Below are 20,824 nucleotides of genomic sequence, written 5' to 3' on the forward strand. Positions count from 1 at the left end.
ACTTATAAGTGAGTATATACCATGTGTGTCTTTCTGCTTCTGGGATAACTCACTCAGGATGATCTTTTCTAGTTCCCATTATTATGCTGGATAGTTTTATGTAAATTTGACACAAGCTGGGGTCATCTGAGAGGAAGGAACTTCAACTAAGAAAATGCCTCCATAAGATTAGGTTGTAGGCAGGCTTGTTGTAAAGCATTTTCTTAATTAGTGATTGATGGGGGAGGGTCCAGCTCATTGTGGGTGGTGCCAGCCCTGGGCATGTGGTCTTGGGTTCTATAAGAAAGCAGGCTTAGAAAGCTATGATGAGCAAGCCAATAAGCAGGACTCTTCCATGGTTTCTGCATCAGCTTCTTCCTCCAGGTTGCTGCCCTGTTAGAGTTCCTCCCTGATTTCTTCTGATGATGAACAGTGAGTGGTATGGAAGTATAAGCCAAATAAACCCTTTTCTCACCAATTTGCTGTTTTGTCATGATGCTTTATCACAGTAACAGAAACCTTAACTAAGACAGTTATCATTGACTTACAATGACAGCTGATGTCTGCATGTAAATGAATACATACTATACATGTCTTTTTGGGATGGTTTTCAATTTTGATTAGAGAACATCAAAATAGTTGGTTTCGGTCCTTACAAAACTTGTACTTGAGTCTGATCATTTTATACACATTTTCTGTATCTGTGTGTGTGTTTGCATTTGCCAATTCTTTAGTTCAAAAGACTAATTAGCAGATCCATCAATTTCAGTGACACTTTCAAACTCCTACAATAGAGAATCTTAGCTTGCCTGGAATTCTTCTAAATGAGGGTAGGAATATGAACTAGACTGTATAACTGAGTGTCTTAGGATTTCTATATGAACCAGACTATATGGATGACTGTCTTAGGATTCCTATTGCTCTGATGAAACACCAGGACCAAAAAGCAAGTTGAAGAGGAAGGGTCTGTTTGACATACACTTGCAGATCATAGTCCAGAACAGGAACCCAGTCAGGGCTGAAACCCAGAAGCAGGAGCTCACTGGATCACATGGAGGCATTCCCTCAACTGAGGCTTCTTCCTCTCTCATGACTCTAGCTTGACACAAAACCAGCCTGTACACTGACCTACCTAAAATGTTGTCACTGATGCTATCGAGTGTGTTCAGAAATAGATGGAAATGGAGCAAACTAGAAATGAGGGGGAGAATGGAATCTGGGCAAACATCCCCCTACCTGTCTCTGCTACACAATGAAAACTGTCAGGTAACTGGTAATAGACCATATTAACGTCTAAAAATTTTTAAAGATGTATTTATTTATTATGTATACAATGATCTGCCTGCATGTACACCTGCACACCAGAAGAAGGCTCCAGACCTCATTATAGATGGTTGTGAGCCACCATGTGATTTGATTGCTGGGAATTGAACTCAGGACCCCTGGAAGAGCACAAGTGCTCTTAACCTCTGAGCCATTTCTCCAGCCCCCTCTAATTTTTTTTAAATTACTAAATATATTTAAGTTTTAAGAAAAGTAAGAGAAAGCAAAGTTCTCCGTATGCAGACCTAAGATTAAGGAATTTTGTCTGATCACAGAGCATAAGGAGCAACGTGTCAAAATGGTGTCCAAATTTTCTATTATTAATATGAAGTTTGATCATTGACTCTCTTTGGGACCAGAAAGAATGTGGTGCTTGTTAGTGTTTATTGTCAATTTGACACAATCTGGGTAGAGAAAATTTCATGTAAGGAATTGCTCATTTAAGGAAGTGCTATAACCATGTCTATAACAAATTATCTTGACCGATGATTAATGATTGATGTGGAAGGGCCCAGGTCGCTGTGGGTGGCACCATTCCTAGGCAGCTGGGTCTGGGCTGCCTAAGAAAGCTAGCTGAGCAGGAGCCAGAGAGTGAGCAGCCTTATTCTGTAATTTCTGCTTCAGGTTGTCATTTCCGCGTCTGCGATTCCTGCTTGGGTGTCTTCTCTCACTTCCCTCAGTGATGAACTATGACCTGGAAGTGTGAGCCAAATAAGCCCTTTCCTCTCCTAAGTTGTTTTTGGTCATGATGTTACCTCAGCAACAGAAAGCAAACAAGGACAAATACTTTCTTCAACAATTAAAAAAAAAAAAAAATCAACAGAGGGATGATGCTACGAATATTTGTATAGGAAAGTTTCGGTCTTTAGCCTAAGTTGCAAGTCAGCTTTTGCAAGAAGAGAACTAAGATTATATGGAAACTTTGAATTGGAAGAATAAACATAGAACGTGCTGCTTGCAATTAGGGCCGTTCTTTTCCAGCTAGAAAGATTCCGATAGGTATACAGACCAATACCGACAGAATAAAATAAAAGGCTAGGCTATTGATTGACACAGTTGTGTCGTTTGTGCCAAAAGACCAAATGGATCTTCTCACTACAGGATCTAGACATATGTAATAACTACTGAGCTTGGGTTCAGAGAGTATGAGTCCGGTAACTTCCAGCATTGCTTTTGCAGGAAGGCAAGTGACGAGTAATTCTGAATCAAATTTTAAAACCTCTTTGAAAATGTATTTAAAAAAAAAAACAAAAAAAACAACAGTCTAGTAAGGAATAACTAAGGCAAACACCAAAAACAAACCAAAATGAAAGAAAATCCAAAACCAAATAAACAAACAAAACCCTAGGGACCCAGAGAGGTAAGAACTGCAAAATCTGCTTTAGACTCAAGAGCGCTTATTGACCACAGCAAGACTTCTCCTTTTATCCCTTTTCTTTTCTTTTTCTTTTTTTTTCTTTCATTTCTTCTTTTGTAACACATTTGTAGCACAGGCTATCTTTGGTCTCATTATGGGTCTTTCAGTGGACGTAGTAGCCCAGGCTAGCCTTGAACTTGCAATAATCTTACTGCGTTAGCCTGCCTATTCACTTTTTAAAAACTTATTTTTTTTTTTGCATTTTATTCACTTTATATCCCGATTGTAGCCCCCTTCCTCATCTCCTCCTGTCCCACCCTTCCTCTCTCTTCTCCCCGCCCTGTACTACCCTCAGCTAGTGGACTGAAGGGGGGAAGGGCTCCTTCCCTACCATCTGACCCTAGCCTATCAGTTGTCATCAGGACTTCCTGGATCCTCTTTCTCTGTGGCCTGGCAAGGTCACCCTGCCAGGGGTAAGTGATCAAAGAGCAGGCAACCTAGTTTATGTCAGAGACAGCCATTGCTCCCCTTAGTGGGGAACCCACATGGAGATTGAGCTGCCTATAGGCTACATCTGAGCAGGGGTCTAGGTCCTCCTCTACAATTCATGATCCTTGGTTGATACATCAGTCTCTGCAGGACCCCCTGGACCCAGATTTGTTGGTTTTGTTGGTCTCCTTATAGAGCTACTGTCCCCTCCACCACCCCCCCTTCTTTTATAAGACTCCCTGCACTCTGCCCAAAGTTTGGCTGTGAGTCTCTGGATCTGCCTCAATCCCCTGCTGGGTGGAGTCTTCCAGAGGACATCTTTGGTAGGCTCCCCTCTTGTTCCCTCTCTTCTACTGCTTTGGGTATTTATCCTGTTTTCCCTTCTGAATGAGAATTAAGAATCCTCCTCAGGGTCCTTCCAGCTGTTTAGCTTCTTTAGCTCTGTAGATTTTAGTATGTTTATCCTACAATATATGGCAAATAGCCGTGTTTAAGTGAGTATATACCATGAATATTTTTCTGGTTCTGGATTACCTCACTCAGAATGAACTTTTCTAATTCTATCCATTTGCCTTCAAATTCCATGATTTCCTTGTTTTTAAAAGCCGAGTAGTATTCCATCGTATAAATACACCACAATTTCTGTACCCATTCTTTGGTTGAGGGAGATCTAGGTTGTTTCCATATTTTGGCTATTATTTTGGCTTTATTATTATTATAATAAAGCTGCTGTGAACAAAGTTGAGCAAATATCCTTGTGTGGTGGAGAATCTTTCCAGTATATCCTCAGGAGTGGTATAGTTGGGTCTTGAGGTAGCACTATTCCCAATTTTCTGAGAAAACGCCAGACTGATTTTCAAAGTGGTTGTACAAGTTTGCACTCCCACCAGCAATGGAAGAGAGTTCCCTTTTCTTCACATCCTCTCCAGCATGTGTTGTCACTTGAGCTTTTGATCTTAGCCATTCTAATGGGTGTGAGAAGAAATCTAAGGGTGGTTTTGATTTGCATTTCCCTGATGACTAAGGATGTTGAGCATTTCTTTAAGTGTTTCTTCGCCATTCAATATTTTTCTGCTGAGAATTCTCTGTTTAGTTCTTTATCCTATTTTAAAAATTGGATTATTTGGTTTGTTGGTGTTTAATTTCTTGAGTTCTTTATATATTATATATTCTGGATATTAGCCCTCTGTCAGATGTAGGATTGGTGAAGATCTTTTCCCAGTTATAGGCTGTCATTTTGTTCTGTTGACAGTGTCTTTTTTTTTTTTTCAGAAGCTTTTTTTTTTCACGAGGTACCCATTTATTGATTGTTGTTCTTGGAGCCTGTGCTGTTGGTGTTGTGTTTGGGAAATTGTCTCCTGTGCTAACAAGATCAAAGCTCTTCCCCACTTTTTCTTCTAACAGATTTAGTGTGTCTGATTTTATATTGAGGTCTTTGATCCACTTGGACTTTAATTTTGTGCAGGGTGATAAATATGATCTATTTGCATTTTTTACTACAGATGATATGATGGTATACATGAGTGACCCCAAAAATTCTACAGGGAATTCCTACAGCAAATAAACACTTTCAGCAAAGTATCTGGATAAAAAATTAATTTAAAAAAAATCAGAAGTCTTCCTGTATACAAAAGAAAAATGGGCTGAGAAATAAATTAGGAAAACAACACCATTTACAATTTTTGCCACGAATAACACAAGTACCTTGGTGTGACTCTAACCAAGTGAGTGAAAGACTTGTATGAAGCAAACAAACAAACTTCAAGTCTCTGAAGAAAGAAATTGAGAAAGAAATCAGAAGATGGAAAGATCTTCCATGCTTATGGATTGGTAGGATTAACATAGTAAAAATGGCCATCCTACCAAAAGCATTCCACAGATTCAATGCAATTCCCATCAAAATACCAACACAATTGTTTATAGACCTTGGAAGAACAATTCTCAACTTCATATGGAAAAACAAAAAATTCAGAATAGCTAAAACCATCCTCCACAATAAAAGATCATCTGAGGGTATCCCTATCCCTGATCTCAAGCTGCACTACTGAGCAACAGCAATAAAAATGGCATGTCACTGGCATAGAAACAGACTGGTGAATCAGTGGAATCTTATCAAAGACCCAGGAATAAACCCACACACCCATGAACACCTGATTTTTGACAAAGAAGCCAAAACTGTGCAACAGGAAAAAGATAGCAGCTTCAACAAATAGTGCTGGCCTATTCACTTTTATATTAATAGCCCTGTGAAGGAAAGTAGTGGAGCTGAAGCTGAGAGTTGATCCAGGCAGGATGTCTGATAAGAGATTTTCTTGTTGTTCTTTCAGTTTAGGACAGCCAAATTGTACCCTCAGGGCAAGAGGGGATTAGAAACAAAATGGCCTGTCCATATATCTGCAGCCCAGATGCTCTTTGTCCAAGTGAGTCATGGAATACCAGAGGCAAAATTCGCTTGAGTTAGTCATGAGTAGGAAGTACCCTGCTGCCAGGCAAAACAAAGATGGATTCTTCTGGAGACAAGAAGCTTCATGGCAGTCATCTAATTATTTTCACCAATAATTTTTCAAACACTATAATACGTTATAAAGTTTACAGCATGTTTCAAAAGTATACCACATGATGCCAACTTGTGTGGAAATTCATAGAAATGACCCACAAAGATTTTAGATGTTAAAAACTTGTTCAATGCCAGGCATGGTGGATCCTAGCCTTCAAGAAGTAGTGAGTGTAAGAGGCATCTCGAGTTCAAAGTCAGTCTGGCTTATCTACTAAGACCTGATCTAAAACACAAACAAGCAAAGACAATATGTGCATGCTTCTCATGATATAGTTACCATAATACCTCATAGCACATATCTGTGTAAGTGTCCAACTAAAAGTGAGCTGAAAAGCACACATGGACAAAAGAGAGGATACATAAATGTTGAATATTTGCAAGATGGACTGCCAACCAATAGTAAGAGGACAAATGATTCATTTAGAAAAGACAACAATGGCCAAAAAGAAAAATAAAAATATGAATGGCCTGAGTGGCCTGTGTGGAAAGTGTGCAGCGACTGGGCAGGGAGGGCACTCCCTGGCAGAGTGCTGCAGAGTGCGTGCAAAGTCCTAGGGCCCCTTCACAGAACCACAAAATGGTGATGATGATGATGATGATGACGACAGAGTTTTAATTAACTCCAGCCCTCCCCATGTCTTCCTTGACTGCTCCCCTGACTTTAACATGGCTACTATGTTCTTCCCTCAAGTCTGTAGCTTTCCCATCCTGATGCCAGGTCCTTAGCATCCTGTAGCACTTGGATTGATACACATCATCTCAGACCGTGAGGTGCAGCCTGTGCAGCTTTTCAGGAGCTTACAACGAGTCTCCCACATCAAACTAGATGTGCCTGACGACAGGGGATATATTTCCTTTTTCTTCATCTTACTACGTAGATCAGTATGATGGAGCTTATTGCACCCCTATTTAAATGGTCGAAGGATTTTATTTCAGCAGGTGCGTGTCTAAAGCCCATACCTCCATTTCACAAATGCTGTGAATGACTCAGCTATATTTCTGGTTTCTTGGGAAAAATTTCTCATAAAGAGGCTTTTTTTTTTTTCTCCCCTAGTGGGAGCTGTCAAGATACCTTCCAAAGTAGCTATGGATTCACCATCAGTGGTGAATGCTGCTCACACACTGGAATCTGATGTTTGCTGGGGTTTTAGATTTTGGCTATTCTAATGTATGTGAAGCAGTAACTCACTGTTGCATTTGCCAACTGCCTAATGATATGTGATGTTACCATACACTCAAAAAGGAAGTGATACGACAGCAAGTTACTGGAGCTCACTCTTAGGTAACGACCAGCAAGCACAGAACTCTTCTTGCAATCTGTGTCAATTTCCTGTGACGACTGCAATGAATATTCTAAAATACATAATCATTTAAGACATTGGAAAAGTACTGACTTGTAGCTCTGGAGTTCACAAGTGCCAAACAGATCTAAATGGGCTGCAAACCAATGTACAGACAGCATACATTCCTTCTGGAGGGTATGGGAATAGTTCTTTTCCACGTTTTAGAGGCCACGTGTGTTCTTTGGCTTCTGGCTGCCTTCCTACATTTTTAAATCTAGCTATGTAAAGCTAAGATAGTTTCATATTATTCTCTCTGGGTAAACCTCTGGATACTCTAACATTGCAAAGTTCAAAGGTATCTGGATCTAAATTCCTGGAACCAGTGACTATATGAAAAAAAAAGTTTCCATGGATCTTGAGATAAGGATGCTATCTTAGATTATAAACTCTAAATGAGATTAGAAATGTCCTTTTATTTGAGGAACAGTATTTATAAGAGAAAAAACAAAAGAAGATTCCACAACAGAGAAATGATGACAACTTCCCTGATACAATTTTAAAAATGGAGAATTTTTCTGACTTGCAAAAATAAATCTCCAAAACATATTGGGTATTATAGCCAGTGGGCTAGCCAGTTTTGCGTCAAGTTGACACAACCTATGGTTGTTTGTGAGGAAGGAGAGAGAAAATGCCTCCATAAGACAGGGCTGTAGGCAACCCCGTGGGGCATGTTCTTAATTAATGATTGATAGTGGAAGGCTCATCTCATTGTGGGTGGTGCCAAATCTGGGCTGTTAGTCCTGAGTTCTTTAAGAAATCAGGCTATCATGTCAGGACTGAGCATATTGATGTGCTCAGGAAGGTTAACACAGGGGAAGGGGGTCTCCTTTTCTGGGAGGAAAGAAAGAGGGAAAGGGGGAAGTGGGAGGAACTGGGAGGAGGGGAGAGATGTGGCACCCTTGGTATATAAGGTAAATAAACTAATAAAAAAAATATATTTTTTTTAATAAAAGGGCTAAAACCAGGTTAAACAAACCTTGTGGAGCAATCCAGTAAGCAACAGTTCTCCAGGCCCTCTGCATCAGTTCTTTCCTCCAGGTTTCTGCCCCCCCCCATCCCCCCAGCTCCTGCCTTGGCTTCCCTCAGTAACTATGAGCCAGGATAGTAAGGCAAACCCCCCACCCCCAAGTTGCTTTGGTCCTGGTGTTTTATAAAGGCACTAATAACTTTAACTAAGACAGCCAGTTAGCAAAAAGTACATACTATGTGGTGCTATTTCACAGGAAATAAAATGCACCAAACAGAGCCATGCATCATGAAGAACTTGTCCACTTTGATATCTCCAGATACCTCTGAGGAACAGCAACGAAGAAAGATAATGCTGTTCTCGTGGTTTGACTGCAAGTGCATTCATGCATAATCTGTGTGATACTGCTGAAGCCCCACAGTTGTCTTTCTTTGTCTTTGCTTATTACGTGTCCAGGTGCCAACATAGCCCCTGACAGGAAATGCTCATTTAAACGATGGGACTTGCAGTTACTATTAAATCCTGGGCTGGTGGGCAGATGTTACAGGTATTCTAAATTCCTCCAGTTCAAAGTCCGTTACAGAACTCTGTTTATCAGTGTCTCTCTGTGTACTTCTCTGAAATAAATTACTATTGTGTATCTAACCTAAACCTCTACCTTGTAAAGTAGTTGTTTTTGGACCCATTTTACCAATGAGGAACGTAAGGTTTGGGTATGTTTCTACCTGACTGTCATTTTCTCTTTCTTTTCCTGTTTATACAGTTTGACAGTTGCACAAACCTCACCAAATGGAATGTAGTAGTCATTTCTAGAAAATTTTCCTTTCAGCACTATTTCACTTGTACTGTATCTAATTTTTATTACCTAATTCATATACTTGGTTTAAAAATTGATAGCAATTCACAGGGGGAAGGGATATTTTCTGGTGTTCTGTGATACAGAGAGATGGCTATATGTCACAGTGTCTACATATAATATCTATACATATATGTGAAAAATCTAGAAGAGCAACACTCAAAGGCTTGAGACTTAAAGAAATGACAAAAAAGCGTTCAGTATCTTGATTTTATTTATACATCTTTTAATGTGTTGAAATATTACACACTATCATGCACAGTTAATATTATTTAATTTGTTTTTGCTTTCCGAACTTTAGCTTTTTATGTGAATGTGTATTTGTGTGTGTGTGTGTGTGTGTGTTTGTGTGTGTGTGTATGCACGTGCCTGTGGAAGCCAGAAGATGGCATTGGATCCCTGGAGCTGTAATACAAGATGTAGTGACCCTCCAACTATGGTTAGAGTGGATGTTAGGAACTGAACTCTGATCCTTTAAACGAGTAGCAAATGCTTTTAATTGCAAGCCACCTTCCCAGCTCTAGCATCTTAATTTGTTAAACATATTTTTTAAAAACTGGCAGTAAGTTGTATTAAGTATAAAGTAAATCCATTCTCCCATTCTTTCATGATAGAACAGTTAACAACTTTGTTTTCCTAGAAACTGTTTTTCTAGAAGCACATGCACAGTTACTTTTAAATTTAAAGTGTTTAGATACGTTTCACACACATACATCTTTTTTATTTATCATTTTTAAAATTTTAATTTTATTAATTACACTTTATTCACTTTGTATCCCTCCATAAACCCCTCCCTCCTCCCCTCCTAATCTCACCTTCCCTCCCCCTTCTCCACACATGCCCCTCCCCAAGTCCACTGATAGGAGAGGTCTTCCTCTCCTTCCTTCTGATCCTAGTCTATCCGGTCTCATCAGGAGTGGGTGCATTGTCTTCCTCTGTGGCCTGGTAAGGCTGCTCCCCACTCAGGGGGAGGTGATCAAAGAGCAGGCCAATCAGTTCATGTCAGAGACAGTCCCTGTTCCCATTACTATGGAATCTACTTGGACACTGAATTGTCATGGGCTACATCTGTGCAGGGGTTCTAGGTTATCTCCATCAATGGTCCTTGGTTGGAGTATCAGTCTCAGAAAAGACCCCTGGGCCCAGATTTTTTGGTTTTGTTGCTCTCCTTGTGGAGCTCCTGTCCTCTCCAGGACTTATTATCTCCCACTTCTTTCATAAGATTCCATGCACTCTGCCCAAAGTTTGGCCATAAGTCTCAGCATCTGCTTTGATACCCTGCAGGGTAGAGCCTTTCAGAGGCTCTCTGTGGCAGGCTCTTATCCTGTTTCCTGTTTTCTCCTTCTGATGTTCATCTTCTTTGCCTTTCTGAATGGGGATTGAGCATTTTAGCTGGCATCCTCCGTGTTGATTAGTTTCTTTAGGTGTACAGATTTTAGTAGGTTTATCCTACATTATATGTCTAATATCCACTTATGAGACACACATACATCTTAAACCTACCTTTTTCTCTTCAACAGCCGGCCTTGGAAGTTACTGTGTATTTTCTATGTCTGCCTAATCAAAGTGACTATGGAATGAGAAGCAGGGAAACCTAGCCTACATCATTTGTCATGCACAGCCATTGGTGAGCTACGTCCTTTCTTATTACAAGGCCTCAGTGGTAATGCTAATGAATCAGCTCTTCTCCCCAGTATGCAACTTTGACTGCAGAATACATTTTAGAGCTTGAATTACTTAGTTAAAGAAATATGCCCTGAGAATCTTTATAGGGAAAATTGAGCGTGGTGCCACATGCCTGTAATCAAGTGCTCAAAGTATGTTTGAGGTCAGCCTTGGCTACACAGCAAGACCCCGTCTTTAAATGAGTAAATAGTAGGTAGTTTATAGATAATTGCTAACTTCTAACCATAAATAAATTTTTTTTCAGAAATTGTGTTTGTTTGTTTGTTTGTTTGTTTGTTTTGGTACAGGGTCTCTCTATGCAGCCCTGGCTATCCTCGAACTTGCTATGTAGGCCAGACTGGCCTCAGGCTTTCAGAGATTTGACTGCCTCTGCCTCCAGAGTCCTGGGAATAAGGGTGTAAACCACCATTCCCTGCCTTCAGAGAAATCTTTAGATACACCTTCCCAATGCTGTGAGAACATTTTCTTGTACAAGAGGAAGGAAAAAAAAAAGAAAATAATAAATAAATTTACTTAGGGCACACAAAGGTACTTTAAGAATAGTTTGTGAGGAGCTTTAGCATCAATTCCCACATTAAAAACACAACAAAACAAAACAGTGTCACTTCCCAGTTGAAACTGGAATCTGTTTTACTTTGGACACACACCTATCTTGAAGCAGGCTTTCATGGTCAGAATGCAGTGCCCTGAAGTGTCCACCATTGGTCCTGTGGTGGCAGCTAGAACTCAGGGCCTTCCTACAAGTTCCCCACTTTAGATACTTTCCCTTACTCAGAGAAACTCACTCCACTTTCCTCTTAAGCTTCAGTCTCTCTTTGTTTCATCATGTAACTTCATGAAGCTTATTTTCTATTTATAGTTGAGAGTCTATAATACTGACTTCTTCATTTCCAAGGCCAAATCTATCTGTCCTCACTATTTCCATGTAAAGCTCGAAGGTAAACTGAGCATAAAACTGAGCACATGTGAACATTACATATGCACATATATAATATTATATATAGGTATCGGTCTTGATATCTTACAGGATTACAGGTAGAGAAGAACCTTAACCGTTACTTCGCAAGTGACTGTGGAAAACGTCTTCTCATCTCAGTTGTTAACAGCAGAAATAATGTTATTAACTGATTTGAAATGAAGGAGGACTAATAAAGAAGAGCTGGCCGTGCTCCAATCTGCAATGGAGGGCAGAGCAGACAGCCCCCCCCGCAAGTTCAATAAAGAATAAAGTATTTATCGCTTGATACTTCTGTATAATTCTTCAGTACAGTATTCTCTGCATATACTAATTTGTACTCCTATGCATTGAAAAAAAGTTGCCGGTGTTTAGCAAATCCCAGAGCTCTGGGTTACTGGCCAGTGGAGTGAGAGAGAGATTCCCTGACACTGTTCTCTGTGCTAGGAGGAATCTTGGGAGGCAGAAACTGAAACCGAACGCTGTTAAGTTTTGGAACACCAGAAATTTTGCTTAAAAAACAACAACAACAAACAAAGAAAACAAACGTACCAGAAGCCAGTAAGTGTGTGCTAGTTGAGGTTCAAGATTCAGAAATCTACTGAAGTATTATAAAACAAGTCACTCAGAAAAGAGTTCCAAAAGGGAAATAATGACCAACTCATTTAAAAACAAACAAACAAAAGAAACCAGTTATTTGTCTTTATTTGTCTCATACTTGAGCTCGGCTGCTCCACTGGGATTGCCCGATTTGAAAGGGAGTCGACGGAGGCCGCGCGGAGGTGGAGGGACCTGTGCAGGGAAATCAACTCACAGGCTGGAAAAGCTCCAGGATTCTGCGTGCTGGCCTTTTCCCAGGATGCTGCCTGCGCTGAGTCGGCTGGTTCTGAAGTTTCTCCGGGTCTGCCAGCCGCCTCTCCCGCCGTAGCCCTCGGTAACACTAGACTTCTCAGACTCCGAAGCGGGTTTCCACGGAGCCACACCGTAGGCAGCCTTGAAGGACAGGAAGCCCCAGCCTTCCAGGGTCTGCGGACCTTAGTGTGTGTGTGTGGGGGGGGGGGGGGTGGGTGGGTGGGAGGGAGGCAGGGCGTGGCTGGCTAACCTGCGCCTCCGAGGCAGAAGTGGGCGGGGAGCGCCCTCAGGTTGTGTAAGGGGGATCATCAAGCGGTCATGGAAATGTGCTGGGCCCAGATGAAGATGTCCTTCGTCCACCGCTGCATATGTACTAAATGTTCTTTATGACCCTCCCCCGACTCCCACCCCCACACCGAGAACCTGGAGTTTCACCGGAGAGTGAAAACTGGCCTGGAACTCGCTTTTCTTCTGCCTTGGGATTCAAGGGTACCGGAGTACAGGCGTGGGCCACTCTAACCCAGTAACTGTACATTTTAAAACAGGCTTACGTGACGCAGATTCAATAAAAAGAAGGGGGAGACGCCGTGGTCGGATGAGCCTGGGTAGCAGGGCGTCCTTGTAAGTGCCCTGGAGGTGCACTGCACTCGGGGGGGGGGGGGTGTCAGGGAGGCAGCCGGCTACCTCGCCACGGGGAGCCCCGAGGACGGTTACGCCTGAGAACCCAGCTCAGGCAGGGTCCCCGCAGCCCTCCCGCGCCAGCTAGCAGGCGAGGTTTTTTTGACATTAAAGCAGAAAAACTCAAGCCACACTGACCAAAAGTCAAGCATGCAGAATATCCGGCTCCCTGGAATTCCCACCCACCGTCCTAAGCACAGCTCAGCGTCCTAAGACCTGGCTTTGGTTTGAGATTTCTTGTTATTTCTTCTTTCTGACGTGCTGGTCTACGGCAGGAGGTATACGTATACGCGTAAGAAACAAAGGTATCTATTTCTGATCAGAACGGGTGGATAAAACTAGTTTTTTTCTTTTAGTTAAAAATTTTAGATCTACAAAACTTCTGGAAATTTTAGGAGAGCCACACTACCCTTTCTGAACTTTCTTATTTCGCTAAATGACTGTTACGAAGTCACCAGGACCGGGTGGGATGTGAGCACCAGGGCGCAGCGTAAACACTTTCTGTAAAATGGAAAAGAAAACTGAAATGGGAATTTGGGGACAGGAGAAGGCAATTCTATGTTTAAAAAAAAAATCAGTTGACATTTCTAAAAGCATTGTTTAATTTTATTGTTTTGCAAAGCCAGGCTGGTCCGAGGGGTCTGCAGAGAAAAGAGAAAGAAAAAAAAATGGTCGGCAGGCGTTAGAAAACTGTCTGGGTGGCCTCCTGCGGGTCCAGTCTTTAAAACCCAACAGCCCTGGGTTTTCCCACCAGTTCTGAGCTGCGACAGCCGCTTAGAAGGTTTGGCGCTCTCGCTCTCTCTCCTTCTTTCTTTCCTTCTCTCTCTCTCTCTCTCTCCCTCCCTCCCCCCTCTCCTCTCTACCCCTCCTCTCTCTCCCTCTTCTCTCTCTCTCTCTCCCCTCTCTCTCCACTACCCGAAATAAAAACAGGAGTAAAAGGAATAAAAATAGAACTCAACCAAAGCCGAGGGCGAATCCCACCCAGCCGGAGGGGGGGGGGGCGGACACGCTGTGAAGAGTAGCCTCCCTGTCTCCTCGCCCAGCAGACAGCCCAAGCTCTGAGCGATCCAGCCCTCCCCCTCTCCTCACCCCCCTTCCCGCAAAGTACCCTTTTGGATCTGGTCTTCTCTCCCCCCCCTCCCCCCAGTTAATGGGGTCTGGGCACTTGCAGAACAAAATGGACGCTTCTTTTAAGATCTTCAGGGCCCCCGCAAGCCCAGCCTATTCCGCCCCTCCCCTCTCCCACCCCCCTCGCTGGTGTCCCCTCCCCTCTGCGACTGTTCCCTCCTTTGCTACTGCGACCCCACCCGCTCCAACGCCCTGGTTAGCGGCTGCCCAACCCACTTCTTTCTCCTACCACGCCCCTCAGGTGGGGTTGGCAAACTTAATCTCTGAAGACAGGCTTCCTCCTACAGGGAGACAGCTGCGCTGCACCCCCGCCTGGCGCGGCACCACTAGGGTGTCCAGGAAGCCCTCCCGCGCTGCGCCGCGCACAGGTCGGGAGAGGGTGGCTGGGCCCGCGCAGCTCGGATCAGACCACCGAACACCCGAGCTTCCCTCTTCGTGCCTGCTGCTCGGATTCTGGAATCCACAGTGAACACTTTCACTTCCACAGGACCAGAGCGGCACTCTCCTGCGCCCTTATTTCAGGATAACTTCTAGTATCTTCTAAACCATGTTTTACACTAAACCTTTGTGTTATTTTTCGTGTTTTGCTTCATGTATCTTATTTTAATGAAAAATATTCTCTTGAGCAAACGACTTTACGTCTAATATTTCATGTATGCGCTTAGAGGAACGGGATTTAAGAAAAGAAAGGCTTCCTGGTTTCAAAAGGTTTTGAAAGGCAAAGGAGGCTTACATCCATTTGTGGTTTGGTCATGTCTCCAAGAAGTGGAAAGTATAAATTTTATTTTTAATCATGCGTATGTGCGCGCTCGTGGAGGTCAGAGGCGTCAAATGCCCCGGAGCTGGAATTCCAGGCTATTGTAAAGGGCCTGATCTGAGGGCTGGGGATCAAATTCTGCCTCTGGATAAGCAGCACACTCTTAACAGCTGAGCCATACCTCCAGCCCTTAAGTGTAAAGCTTGGAAAGGTGGGGAAGAGTCTCTTTTTCTTAGAGGGAAGCGTGCAAGGCCACCATCTCAGATACCCTCGAAACTGCTTGGAATTGCCTAGAAAACTTTCCACTGCGAAGGCCAAGGACAGGGTGTAGGGCAGCTGAGCTGGGAAACTGCAGAATCAGTCCACCAGGAAGGCTTGCAAAGCACCCAAAGCACCTAAGGCTCTGCTTGCTGCTCTGTCTGTGTGTGGAACCGAAATCTAGACCTCTGGGCCCTCCTGCCTCCGTGCTACCCAGCCTAGGCCTTGACCTGGAGTAAGTGGGGAATTTATGGGACAGCGCCCATGTTCTCAGGCTCACTCGGGTTGCACCCCCTTCATCTGAGGCAAGGGTATGACTTAGGTTGTCTCACGCCTTGATTGTATGACCTGAAGCCAAGCAGAGACCCTGCTCAGCTTCTCTGTCTGTTTCAGGAGCTCTTGGACCAATCGTGCTCACCTGGGGGCGCTTGAGCAGACCCCATGCTGTGGAATTGGGGAGTGCTCCCAGCCAGATACTGCAGGACACTGTGATGGCCCTGCTCCTGGGCCAGGTCCAGCGGCAGACGACCCCAGGCGTCACGCACATCCAGCCGCGCCCCCGCCTGGTGTAGCACCACTAGAGTGTCCAAGAAGCCCTCCCGCGCTGCGTCGTGCACAGGTCGGGAGAGGGTGGCTGGGTCCTCGCAGTTCGGATCTGCACCGTGGAAGAGAAGAAGGCTGGCTACTTGGACACTGCCCATCATCATCACCTGAAAAAAAAAAAAAGTCAGTAGAGGTCAAGGCGAGGGTGTGGGCAGGACCTGGAAAAGAAGCCCCATTTAAGAAGCCTTGCCATTAACCTGGTTCAAACACAGGCCGGAGATTCTACCCTCTAAAGGCTTCCAGTGCCACCCTGAAAGTCTTCCTACCCACAAGGGTTTAACCCCCCGTAGAACACTGCCAGGGAGCGCTTGCCTCATTTAAGACATTTGTAGTAATCACTAAAGAGTGGCTGGCAAAAAAGACAGGCAGGATTCTCACAAAAAAATTTTTGTTAACCTTGTCTTTCTGGAAGGTCATACTTCTATTCCTTTAAGTATAAAATGAGAAAGCTTGTCCCTAAAATAATAAAGATCTTGTAGACAGCACTATATTCAGAATCTTGAGGTCATGGACAGGGTTCAACGCTTTCACAAAACTGCGGCCAAAGAGAAGCTATAAGCAGGGACACAGAGGTCAGAGGGTAGATGTAAGAGTCCTGGGCCAATGACAGCCACTAAGCGAGGAAAAATAAAACAGATTCTGGCTTTTAGCCTTCTAAAAGAATGAATCTCTGTGGATTCATTTTAGACTTCGGCTCCTGTAATTAGGTAATGATAACTTTGTGTTTGTGTTAGTCATTAAATGCGAGCTAACTGGCCCAGATAGGGGAATGCCTGCCTCGTGTTTTAGTTTGCTTTCTATTACTGTGATAAAGACCATGACCAGAGGTATTTTGGGGAGGCAAGGGTATGACAGTTCATCATTGAAGGAGGCCAAGCCAGGAATTCAAGCTGTGCAGGAACCTGCAGGGAGGAACTGAAGCAGAAACAAAGGAGGGTGCTCTCCTTGGCTTGCTCCTCCTGGTTGTTTTGTTGTTGTTGATGTTTTATGCTCAGCTTGATTTTTTTTTAATGTTCAAACATCACCTGCCCAGGGGTGGCACTGCCCACGCTGGGCTGGATCCTCCCACACCAATCAGAAATCAAGAAAATGCCCTCAAAGACTTGCTCGCCTACACCCAATCTGATGGACACATTTTCTTAATTAAAGTACCCTCTTTCCAAATTACTCTAGTTTGTCATGTTGAACATAAAACAACCGTAAGACCTAGCATGTGAAGGAAACTCTGCGTTCAAACTCCAACACTGCATAAACTCTGCATACCTGTATTCTCAGTACCCAGGGGGTAGAGATGAAGATCAGAATTTCAAAGTCACCTTCAGCTACATATCAAGCTGGAAACCAGACTGAGCTGCAGAAGATCCTGCATCATTTTTTAAAAAAGCAAAGTCAAGGAAGGGAGGTAGGGAAGAACCTGGAGAGTAACTGTAATCAGGATATGTTGAATGAAGAAAAAAAAATCTATTTTCATAAAAGAAAAAATTATAATTTGCTAGAACTGTAATAAGAAAACAAAACACTGCTCAACTTTAAATTCTGAAAGGCTACCTTTGAACTGTCAGTCCTCCTGGCATAACCCCCTTCCTAAGTAACTGTGATTACAGGCCTGCTTTAGATTCCAAGGCTACACAGAGAAACCCTGTCTCAAAACACCAATGATGATAATGATAATAATAATTTAATAAATAAAGCCTGTCCCATAGAGGATGCACTCACCTCAAGCCAAGGCTTTGTATAGGACAAGCAAGTGCGCTCTCCATTTAGGAATATTGAAATGGAAACAAGAAAGTATTTTGTGATGAGTAAGGGACTCCTGTTCTGGAGGATCCCACACCTTCTGACCTTGGGTGGGCAGCAGGCATGCCTGTGGTGCAGCTACACACTGAGGGAAACATCTGTACACAAACGATGAGATAATAATAAAGACCACAACTAGGTATAAGCTAGGCAGGAGGAGTTCTGCTTGCTGCTAAGCAAAAGTCTGGCTCGAGGCTGGAAGTCATGCTAACAGTTCCAACGGGAATGTTAACTTCAAGTCGCCCTTTGCAGTGTCAACGCATGAATAAAAGTCACATTGTGTTAACAATCACGTAAGACTTTCCCTAGGTTGTCTCGCTCGCAGCGGTAACTTTTAAAAGCTCTTTATGGTACGCAAGATGGCTCAGCAGGTAAAATGTTTTGCGTCAAGCTTCCATTTTCCAGACTCACATGGTGCAAAGAGAGAACCACATCCCACAAGTTGTCCTCTGACCTCCACAGGCACTCCCCTCTCAACTAAATAAATAAATCAGTGTAACAACAACAAAAAATTAAAGCCCTGTAAAGTTAACCGAACAATAAACTAGGCAGAAATCGCTTTAGAGAAAATGAGAACGCTCCAAACACCACTTTGTACAGAAAATCCACAGTTCTATTTTATTTAGGGTCAAGAATAAAGAAACATTTGCTTGCACTAGAATAAACTTGACTACAGGTTTGAATATATTCTCAGACTATAAGAAGTTAAAGACACTGTTATGCTATTGCAGTTTTTGAATGGTTGCGTTTGTCTAGTGTCTGTCTAATAACAATCATAAACTGAGCACTGGCAGCTAGCCTCGGGAACAAGTCTTACTCTTGCTGCTACAATGCCAAGCATGCTTGCCTTCTCTTCATGCCTCTGCTGCCGCTTAGCCACCTTTATTGCCTCTTATAGGAGTAAAGCAGCTGCTTCAGCTGCCATCTCCTCCTCTACTGGAATTTCTAACTTCCGAAATTTCTCAAAAATCATATTAGCAACAACAGTCTTGTATGTAACATCACCAACCAACCAACCAACAGCAGCATGGCTAACCAAGAAGTTTGCTACCAGAATAAGCTTGAATCTTATTGTTGGTGAATCTTCAGGAATTTTTGGCTCCCAACAGGAAGATTTAAACAGTTGGCTGTTCTGTGGTCTCACAGCTCCTGAAAAGTGGATTCACCACTGACACTCACTCCGCTTGCTGACTTTCTCCCTTGCTTGCCTGCTTGCCCTCCCTCTATTCGCCCCCTTTGTCCTCGCCCACAACCCCCCATCTGTGTTACTTGCATTAACATTTGCTAGAGGGGCTTGGTTATTTCTCATCACTTCATCCAACACGGTTTTATTGGCCACAGATTGTTTTATAATTTCAAAATCTCTTATTCAGAACAATCACAGTGGCAGGATTGGGTGCTTATGCGGGCAGAGGAGAGAAGGCAGTGGACATAACCACTCAGAATTCTGTGTGATTTTAAACATGAACTACTCAGTTTTTCTACATCAAGATAACATAATCAGTTGCAGTAGTATTGCTGAATCTTTCCCTAAAGAAAGTGAAACTAATTTAGGTTTCAGGAAAACTTAAAGCGAACTGCAAAAAGAAGAAGAAGAAGAAAAGAAAAAAAACCTATGTTTCATGTGTATGTTAAAGTCCTCCATCTTGCTCATAAAATTGGTTTTAAAGATTGCTCATATCTTTTATGGTATGGAAAAGGAGAAGCAAAAATAAAATGAATACTTGGAGAGTGCCTAAATCCTTTTAAGAAAGTATCTTGAATTGAATCTTTTTCCCCCCTCCACTTCCTCTTCATCATCTTCTTCTTCCATTTTGGGTTTTCTAGACAGGGTTTTCATTGTGTAGTCCTGGCTGTCCTAGAACTCAAAGATTCACTCTCTTTTCTCTCTTGAGTGCTGCGATTAAAGGCGTGTACCAACTCAGCCAGAATTTTTTTTTTCCTTTTATAAAGTAAGCATTTTGGTCTCAGATACCAAGTTGGTAAAGGTTCTGAACCAAAACGATCTCTTTTCTCCCGACCCCACCCCTGTACTATATAGTGAAAACTATCAACCTGTCTTTATTTTACTTTTCTGCATTCAATAAAGAAGGTCCTCTCTTATATATTTTAGCACCCCAAATGCAAACTCCCGGACCCTGGTAACACTTCAGATGTTAAACCGTAAACATAAACACATTATTTTTAAAGGCTCGCACCTATCTTTCACAACCACCCAACCTGTGTTATCTCAAAATGTTTCCATGCTGGACTTGTAAAGGCTCTCAAGGTCGGAAACACTTTTGTTTTCTTTTCACTCTGTGCTTTAAAGCATATAAAACGTATCCTGTGTTGTATCGTTTCAGAAGGCACAGCCCAACCGTTTCTTTTTAACTTGCACCTGGTGTTACTTTCCTTCACATTTGTTTCACAGGAATTTGCTTCACAGGAATTTTCTTGTTACAATTAGAAATAATGGTTACAAATGGATATTAGTAGGGAGGTGACAGAAAGAATTCTCTTTTAGGTTGAAACTTAGTAAGTTGCTGGAAGCAAAACCAGAAACAATCTACTGACAGTAGATGGGAGAAAGAATAATTATCAATAATAAGAAATTGAAAACTTGATGTCAAAATGGTTACACTTTAACAAGGCATTTTAATTGGGGGTGGGCGCTGGGAGGGCAGCAGCAGCAGCAACAACAACAAAAAATCTTGGTGATGCTTTCGAAATGTAACTGAATGGCCACTTCACAGGCGGGGGTCATACTGGAAATTCCCCGGAGGTGCTGGCTTTTCGTGAACAAAAGCTATCGCCCCACTGCAAACGAGACGCTGCCTGCCTACCTGAATCGGGGTGCGACCGAAAGAGTTCCGGGCGTTAGGCGAAACCCCCGCTTCCAGCAGGACCCGCACCTCAAGCACACGGCCCTGGGCTGCCGCCCTAGACAGCCTGTCTGCAGAGGGCTCCATGCTGTTCCAGATCGCTCCCCTCCTCTCGTTCGCCTCGTCTCCGAGATCCAGTGCCCGCCCAGTCGCGTGACCAGCGGGCCCTCCTTCCTTCCTCTAAGGTTGGGGGGCGACTCCCCCCCCCCCCGCCGCCTGACGTGGCACCACAGTCCGCTATAGGCGGCGCTATCTGAGCTTACTATATCATGAACAGGACACCCCCCCCCCAAAAAAAAAAAACTATCGATGCCCACCCTCTCCCTCGCGCAGAAGAGATGCCGGGTACCTGCCCAGACGGCCTCCACCTGCCGC

The 20,824-nt window shown here is 43.2% G+C and overlaps 1 protein-coding gene across 1 annotated transcript; it reads right to left on the minus strand.

Annotated features, from left to right (window-relative positions):
- Positions 1 to 13,634: 13,634 nt before the first annotated feature.
- Positions 13,635 to 20,587, minus strand: LOC110554386 (cyclin-dependent kinase 4 inhibitor B-like). Its single transcript, XM_060365838.1, has 3 exons — positions 20,411 to 20,587; positions 15,604 to 15,895; positions 13,635 to 13,683 (listed from the first exon to the last, which is right to left on the minus strand). Exons 1-3 carry the CDS (start codon positions 20,534 to 20,536, stop codon positions 13,649 to 13,651), a joined length of 453 nt encoding a protein of 150 aa, XP_060221821.1. The 5' UTR covers positions 20,537 to 20,587; the 3' UTR covers positions 13,635 to 13,648.
- Positions 20,588 to 20,824: the final 237 nt, after the last annotated feature.

Source organism: Meriones unguiculatus, chromosome 12 (genome assembly GCF_030254825.1).
Source record: "Meriones unguiculatus strain TT.TT164.6M chromosome 12, Bangor_MerUng_6.1, whole genome shotgun sequence".
Lineage (NCBI taxonomy): Eukaryota > Metazoa > Chordata > Mammalia > Rodentia > Muridae > Meriones > Meriones unguiculatus.

Coding starts and splice junctions, on each gene's coding strand:
- LOC110554386 (XM_060365838.1), bottom strand. CDS start 20,536: ATGGAGCCCTCTGCAGACAGGCTGTCTAGGGCGGCAGCCCAGGGCCGT. Junction 15,896..20,410: donor TCGGTCGCACCCCGATTCAG/GTAGGCAGGCAG, acceptor TTTTTTTTTCAG/GTGATGATGATGGGCAGTGT. Junction 13,684..15,603: donor GTCTGCTCAAGCGCCCCCAG/GTGAGCACGATT, acceptor TTTTCTCTGCAG/ACCCCTCGGACCAGCCTGGC.